Below are 8,134 nucleotides of genomic sequence, written 5' to 3'. Positions count from 1 at the left end.
GTAGAAGCTGTAAATAATAATATTATTATTTTTTTTGAAAGAAATAATAATATTATTATTGTTTCATCAATTTTAATAGTTTAATTCTCAATATATCAAAAGTGTTAATTTTTATCTTATAAATGTCAGATTAAGTTTTTAAAAACGTGAATGAGTGAAATGGGTAGTGGAAGGTACATTTCCTTTAATTGTCAATATTTTTAGGCATGATATAATTAAAATTAGTTATTGACAAAACTGTAGATAAATTTTAAAATTTGAATTTCCTTGTAAATTTCCTAAAAATTAAATCCCAAACCCTAACTTATATAAGTCCATCTAAATATATATATAAAATTATTAATTATAAAAAATAAATATTATACTTAAAAATAAATATTTAATATATAAATTTATACATTTATTAATTAATATTAATAGGCGCGCCGACCCGGATCGGTCCGTGCTATTTTTATTAATCCCAAACCCGCCCAAAAAATAGGCGGGCTTTAGCGGGCCTAGGCCGAGCCTAAGATCAATTTTTATTGTCCAAATCCGGTCCAAGGGACACGGGCTTAGGTGGGTTTATAGTGGATGGGTTTGAGATTTGATGTTTAAACCCGTGCCCATCTAAATTTGAAGTGGGCTGGACTTGAACCGAGTGTTTTTATCTAAAAGCCCGTTCGGTCCGAGCTCGGTCCATGGACATGTCTAGGGGTCACTACCAGTGACCTCATAAGAGAACCAGGTGAAACCGGCAACTCGGGATCAACCCGGCGACCCGGTTTCACCCCGGTGTTGAACAAAAAAGTGTTTGCTGCTGGTTTAATTTATAAATATATAAAATTTTGAGTACCCAAATATAACTTATCCAATTTTAATTAGACCCACTTTAATTTAGCAGACCCGAATCACTTCGTTCTTTCTTCTCTCTTCATTTTTTCTTGCTGCTGTACAGTATGGAACCCTAGAATTTGGGTGCTTTTCATTCTGTTGCTGTCTTATTCTTCTTCTCATTCCCTGCCCGACGACTTCAAAACCGACCACCGCGGCGACGGCGTCACTCCATCTGCCTGGTATTTTCTTCTCTTTCCCGTTTTCTCCTCTTGACTGGTGTTTACAATGCCTACTGCTCTTATGTATTTGCCGCAAGTGAGATTCATTATTTGGGAATTCTTTCTCTGTTTTCTCTGTTTACAAATCTGAATAATTATGGGTTAAATTACCTCTGGTTTTAATGAATTGGAGAATGGACTTAGGGAGCTTGGGCTTGAGCGCCAGAAGCTTTTAACCTTAAGGTCTCTCCTTCCTATATGTGTTAGATTTATAACCCTAACTTTCTCACTTTCCCCAAATTACAGAGATGCCTTTTGCAAAACCAGACTCATCCTCCCTAAAATCTACCGCCGCTCCTTCTCTCTTAAAACGGCAGATTTTCAGTCTGGCCCTAAGGCTCCTCCCACGTCGCCTTTAAACTCCGGCGACAACTCCCTAATAACGGCTACTCTCTATGGTGATGGAGACTCTAAACGGCGCTTTCCCTTTCTGGTACTTTTACGATCCAAACGCACAGGTTCTTGATGAGATCGACCGTGGTTTTTAGAGGTATAATTCCTGCATGTCCGATTTTTACATCTTTCCTTCATCCGTTTAGCATTTTTCTTTAATTATTAGTCTCACTTACTTCTTTGCATGATCTCGCTGAAAACTAATCCTATTGTAATTTGTTTAATTTTAGTTGCCGGGTTCGAGTCTTAGGAGCGGCCTCTTGCCAAATAAATTGGTAGGGGAAGGCTTGCTCCCAGTACACCCTTGTGGTGGGACCCCTCCCAGGACCCTCGCTCAGCGGGGACGCCTAGTGCACCGGGCCGCCCTTTTAGTTTATGGATGGAGGATGAAATGTAGTTCTCATTCACTATTCTAGCTGAACCCAACTCTCTAGGCAAGTAAATTCAAGATTAAACCAGAGGTGATTTAACCCATAATCATTTTATCTTTTCCCACTTTTTAGATTTTTATAACTTTTAACCTTGAAGCCTTAAATACAGCAGTCGAGTTTAGGGATTTATAATGAACACAAGATATTTGAAATTGTACATTAAGCCTTTTTCCTGCAAGAGCTTGGAAAATCTTAGTCTGGTTTTTAGGAGGTTTTTTGGGATTTCATTTAGTTCCATACTTGAATATTGTATCGAACTAATTTTTTATATTTTGGTGTATGGATTGTCATGTTTAATTATTAGAATTTTATTTTATATATATATTTAATGTTTTTTATATATATTATTTATGTCGTCATCCGGTTCAACCAGTCCGAGTCAACCGGTTGAAATTCAATTCAGCTTGTTTAGGGATGATTGGCTTGAAATTCTATAGGGATTGAAGTTTTCTGTTTTCCAATTGTCTTCCTCAGCTGATGGTGATTGTTTTCCTCTTTCAATCTTCGAAATTCTCATATCAGATTCTGAAATTTTGATCTGGGAATCACGCTATTCTGTGGGTTCAAAATGGCCCAAATTGATGTCAACAAAGCTTTTGTTGATTCCATTACCCAAGTAAGTTCTTTTCTATCTATTTTATTGTTTATAACTATTGTTGAATAAAGAACGTGCAGCTGTTAATTCTGGTCAATCTAATAGGGTGTAACTTGGATTTCGATTTGTGATCTTGTTAATCTGTCGGAGCCATTGGTGGGTCTCTCGACGAAGTTTATGAAGATGTGAAATGATCAGATGGGTTTTTTAAGGAAACTTGTGAGAAATGTATGAATTGGATGTTAAAACACGCCAAACAATAGCCTTGAGGTATCATCTCTTGATTGATCGACAATTGATGAACTCACAAAACAAAGCATGTAGAAGTGCAATTGTATTTGCTGATAGCCTTTTTGGTTGCGTAGAAGTTGGAGATGAACAAATAAGATCAAAACTAAGTGCATTATTTGTAATTTCAGCAATGTAGTTCGAAGTATGTGTTTTGGATCTTGGAGTTTAGAATTAGTTTAAGAATTATTTTGATACCTTGTTACTGTCGTATGAAGGAATGGGATGCTAGAATGAAGGACTTTAAGAGATACATTGGGGGAAAGCTGGAATATATTGCCTACCATAACTTTGCTTAGATTAGTAAACAGAAATGAGGCCATCATTAGAAACCAGGGTAACTTGTCATAGCGTATAATTAGATATCAAATAGTTCAGGGAGGGGCAATGGAGCAACATATACACTGGTAAAAAAAGTTTGGCTGATTCTAGTTAAGAGGACTGAAGAAAGCTCAAGAAGACCAAGGATAACATGTGATGGTTTCTTAAGGAGGGATTACTTCGTTCAACAACATGGTCCTTCAATAGTTCCCAATTAAAAAAAAATTCTATTGACACAGTAGAAAGTGTCATTTTCTTTGGAATGTTGTTCCAATGGACTTTGTTATCACATTAGACATTGCATCTTATTTTGGTTGTTGTTTGCATGTTTTAACTTCTTTTTACCCTGAACATTTGATTTATATGTCTACATTTCTGCATCTTTAAAATTATGATGTTTGTGGTCATCACATATCTTGCAAGTCATAGAATTGGTCATTTTTTTGTCTTTTCAATTTTCATAAAACTTGATTAGCTCCATTTTCTCTGCTTTTGTAGATGTCAGAACATATCGAAGACGCAATTCTTTACCTTGATTCTGGATGTACAGAGAGTTTCCACTTTGCTGGAGTTTTTCCTGTATTGTTGGACCTTGGAGTACGAGCTGTTTGTAGCTTAGAGAACATGTGCGCTCTTGAGGCGGTGAGAATCTACAGAAACTTATTTTGACATCAATGTCACTTTTTTTATGTGTAATTGTGCATTGTGTATCATGTTAGCATTAGGCCATGTAGAAAAATTAAAATCCTAGAATGTGTACAAAATAAAACGAAGAGAGCAAATGGGAAATGCAGCATCTGCATGCCATTAATGGTTTGCCAATTTGCCACGTTTTTCCATGTGCATGAAGTTGAACTTGAATCTTTTAACAAATATTTGATGTGTAACCTCAAAAGGATGTAATAATCTACACTTATTTTTGCCTAGGTGGTTAGCTGGAATGCAAAGTCTGATCCTGCAACTAAAATTGTTGTTATTACATCTCGTCTACTCAGTGATTCACATCGCTATATCTTACGTTGCCTAAGCACACTTGGAAGTATTCAGCATTTTTCAGTATACACATCTATCTCCGAGGTACTCTATTGGTAATTAAGTTCTTTATTTCTTTGTTTGTGCGTTTTCTTTTTATTGCTTTTCAATTGTACAGTGTCTATTTTTCCAATATTTTATTGGCCTTTTGCTTGTATCCCCGAGTTAAATATCTGTATTGCATTGTTGCTGATTTTGTGTAAAACAAGTAAATTGCTACTTCTAATACAATGATAAGTTATGTAGCAAACAAAACAAAGAAAAGGAATCCAATGTGCTGGAATGTGTATTCAAGTTTATCCATCAGGTCCTGAATTCTTAAGTTTAACTAGTGTGTTTTGTGAAATATTAGATTACTACATAGAAATTGTTGTAGAATTCAAATTTTAGCATGAAAGTAGAAGTTGAAAATTTTATTGTAAAAAATTCAAAAACTTAATTACAAACATACAACATGTTCATTTACCATTTAACAGTTTGAACTTATGCTTAGATCTCACATATTGTTGCCATTGTTAGATAGCTCACTCAGCATATCCTGATTCGCCGCTGGGACCTGATGCATTCCATGAATATGAATCCCTACTTCTTCAAGATTATGAGGAGCTAATTAGAAAATGTGAGACACCAAGGCGCTCAAAAGATATAGACTTCCACGAAAGAAAAAATTCTGAAGTTGAAGGTTGGTCACACCTCAGTGAAGAGGAAGTTTCTCATCTTGGAACTCCATCCAGTGGAAAAATATTTCATGAAGATGATCATTATTTTGAAGATGCACGGAAGACATTGGTAATCTCAGTGCACCACTTCCCCATGATTTTTTGTCCTTTATCTCCTAGAGTTTTTGTCTTGCCTTCCGAGGGCTCTGTTGCTGAAGCATACTTATCAACTGAACATGAAGATTCAATTAGTCTTGGTTTGCCTCCCATAAGTTCTGGAGTGCCTCCTGATGGTGATGATGTTCCTCCCGGGGCACTTCTGACGGCACATTTTCTCTACCATCTTGCTGCAAAGGTATTGAACTCATCTACATGCTTAAAACGAGATTTTTTTTTTTTTTTGCTGTGCCTAGTTTTGAGGTTTTTTTTTTCCCCCTTTGGTTGTTTAGGTTGATGCTTTTATCCTCGTATATTATGCATGTCCTTAAAACCATAACAATAAATAAAGATTGGATTTTTTCAATTTGAGTAAACCAAAACGTTGTGTCTAGAGTACATACTTACATCTGAAGTACACCCCGGCATGCTTCATCTAAGGCTCGAATATAGCAACGGCAGGAACTGTAAAAAGACTAATGATTCATTTTCATTGGTGAAAGCAGTTGTTTCCTGTTTCTTTCCACTTATTGCATTTTTTTATAAATTGCACCGACGGATTTTCTTTCTTGAAATTTTTAGATGGACCTTAAAATGGAAATATATTCCGTTGGTGATTTATCAAAAACTGTTGGAAAGATTATGACGAATATGTCGAGTCTTTATGATGTGGGCCGCCGCAAACGTTCTGCTGGGCTTTTACTCATTGATCGGACACTTGATCTTCTTACTCCTTGTTGTCATGGGGATTCACTGGTTGATCGCATGTTTTCATCTCTTCCCCGAAGAGAGCGGACATCATTTTATTCTCATGCGAAAGGCTCACAAACCCAACTGAAACTTCGTCCTCCTATACTAGAGCGTACTCCTCTTGATGTTCAGATACCACTTGCCAAAATATTAAGAGAAGGAGCTTCTGAAATAAACAGTCAGCCGCTTTTAAAAAGTATTGAAGCTTTTCTTTCTGGATGGGATTCTAATAACTCTGCTCCTAAAATTGCGGACTTAGTTAATCTCTGTAATAAAGTTTGTGATGAGAAGTCAATTCATTCTGAAGTATTTAATGGGTCCTTAGTTTCCACTGAAACTTTTCGTGGAACACCATACATTGAAGCTATATTGGACAGAAGAACAAAAGACGGGGCAGTACTGGTGAGGAAATGGCTTCAAGAAACTGTGCGGCGGGAAAACATTAATATTAATGTGAAAACACGCCCTGGTTTTGCTACTAAAGCGGAGTTTAAACCTCTGATTGAAGCATTAGCTAAAAGCCAATCATCATTAATCAGAAACAAAGGAATAATTCAATTAGCAGCAGCTATCCTAGTTGCCCTTGATGAATCCAACTATGCCAGATGGGATGCGTTTATTAGTGCTGAGAAGATATTGGGTGCAAGTCTTGGAGACTCAAACCAGGGTCTTGCTGCTCAAATTGGCGATCTTATTCATAAAAGTATTTTAGCTGCATCAGGTGGGCATAGTAGCAGAACAGAATCCTCACAAGCATTACTTTCTTTCCAGGATTCTTTGCTCCTTACGATTGTTGGATATGTATTAGCTGGTGAGAATTTTCCTACCTCTGGCTCTGGTGGTCCTTTTTCTTGGGAAGATGAGCGTCTTCTCAAAGAAGCTGTTTTGGATGCAATACTTGAAAACGAATCACTATCGAAACTCAAGTTTCTCCATGGTCTTAAAGAAGAGCTTGAGGCTAATTTCAATAGGAAAAAATTGGAAGAAACTGTAGAAGCATCACCTGAACAGTTGGACATCGATGATTTTGATGATGATCAATGGGGTAAATGGGGCGAAGAAGAAGAAGAAGCAGACAGTGATAAAAGTAAGAAGGATCAGCAATATGATGAGATGCAGTTGAAATTGGAGTTGCGTGATAGGGTGGATAACCTGTTCAAGTTTTTTCACAAGCTATCTACTCTCAAAACACGAAACATACAATTGAGAGAAGGGAAATTTGATTTGGAAACTGATGATTATGACTCAAATAAGGGTTTACTTTATAAGATTCTTAGAAGACTGCTTAGTAAAATGGATGTACCTGGGCTGGAGTATCATTCCTCGGCTGTTGGACGACTTTTTAAAAGTGGCTTCGGAAGATTTGGTCTTGGACAGGCAAGTTTATCTTCTTGAAAATCTTTAAGTTGATCTTATTTCCGTTGAATTATATTCCTAACCTATTTTCTGGGTTGTGCAGGCAAAACCAAGTCTTGCTGACCAAAATTTAATAATGGTTTTTGTCATTGGTGGCATCAATGGCACAGAGGTGAATTTTAGTTTTGTGGTTTCTCCACTTTTCTTTTGTTGATTCACTTATAATTAGACGCTCCGTAAAGCAATTCTTTCAGTTTTTGTCAAAATCCATTTGCTAGTTTGTATGCATTGCAAATCCGTGTATTAAATATCATTTGACTGAAAGCCAACATTTACTTCACCTTTGGTTGTTCATCTCTTGTCAGGTACGTAAAGCTCGTGAAGCAATCGCTGAAAGTGGAAGGCCAGACATCGAATTACTTGTTGGCGGAACAACTCTTCTAACTCCTGACAACATGCTTGAATTATTAATGGGCGATGCAAGTTTTTTGTGATTCTGTGAAGGAAATACATTCAAACATCAATCTGTAGAGGTAATATAAACACCAAGATGGGCATAATGTGTAGAACCTTTTATTATCAATGTAGTGTACAGAGTTCCTTTTTACAGTGATTGGTTAACCTACTGAGTTAGTTTAATGGACTGGTTAACCGACCATGTGCACCCCCAGTTTTCTGTCAAGTTTTGTAGACCGAGTCACCAGATCATCCTTAGTTTATGCCTATGTAAATTTTACTAGCCATGTGTGTGCTGCTACTCTCCTATGAATTGAAGATCAATGCTAAACTTCATTCCTTTGAATGGGAAGCGGATCAGGATCATGTTCCGAATTTGAAACCCCCTGATGAGAAAGAATGGATTTACTAACATTTTTAGACAATCTTAGACAGGTGGAACTAGTAAAGTAGTGAATGCATTTTTTTCTATTTTTGGCACTATCCTCTCTTGCAAGGTTGCAGTTGATGATAAAGACCCCTGCGTCGAAAGGGTTTCATGTAGTTTGAAAACGATGAAACTGCTCAAACTGCAGCAGATCGTTGAACTGGGAATGGATGAAT

The 8,134-nt window shown here is 36.8% G+C and overlaps 1 protein-coding gene across 6 annotated transcripts; it reads left to right on the top strand.

The window, feature by feature from the left end:
* Positions 1 to 868: 868 nt before the first annotated feature.
* Positions 869 to 7,867, top strand: LOC136227624 (sec1 family domain-containing protein MIP3). 6 transcript variants are annotated; one of them, XM_066016337.1, is made up of 10 exons: positions 869 to 1,055; positions 1,341 to 1,584; positions 1,718 to 1,948; positions 2,441 to 2,534; positions 3,621 to 3,764; positions 4,050 to 4,199; positions 4,674 to 5,168; positions 5,552 to 7,096; positions 7,179 to 7,247; positions 7,441 to 7,867. In XM_066016337.1, the coding sequence occupies exons 4-10, from the start codon at positions 2,487 to 2,489 to the stop codon at positions 7,567 to 7,569; spliced, it is 2,580 nt and encodes an 859-aa protein (XP_065872409.1). In that variant the 5' UTR covers positions 869 to 1,055; positions 1,341 to 1,584; positions 1,718 to 1,948; positions 2,441 to 2,486; the 3' UTR covers positions 7,570 to 7,867. The 6 variants fall into 6 exon arrangements, with proteins under 6 accessions (XP_065872409.1, XP_065872407.1, XP_065872408.1 ...); XM_066016335.1 differs by having other exon boundaries at positions 2,393 to 2,534; XM_066016336.1 differs by lacking the exon at positions 1,718 to 1,948.
* Positions 7,868 to 8,134: the final 267 nt, after the last annotated feature.

This window comes from Euphorbia lathyris, chromosome 4, assembly GCF_963576675.1.
Source record: "Euphorbia lathyris chromosome 4, ddEupLath1.1, whole genome shotgun sequence".
NCBI lineage: Eukaryota > Viridiplantae > Streptophyta > Magnoliopsida > Malpighiales > Euphorbiaceae > Euphorbia > Euphorbia lathyris.
Note: the sequence above shows the minus strand (reverse complement) of the source record. Positions and strands in the feature narration are given on the sequence as shown.

Coding starts and splice junctions, on each gene's coding strand:
- LOC136227624 (XM_066016340.1), top strand. CDS start 2,487: ATGGCCCAAATTGATGTCAACAAAGCTTTTGTTGATTCCATTACCCAA. Junction 7,097..7,178: donor GAAGATTTGGTCTTGGACAG/GCAAGTTTATCT, acceptor TGGGTTGTGCAG/GCAAAACCAAGTCTTGCTGA. Junction 7,248..7,440: donor GTGGCATCAATGGCACAGAG/GTGAATTTTAGT, acceptor ATCTCTTGTCAG/GTACGTAAAGCTCGTGAAGC.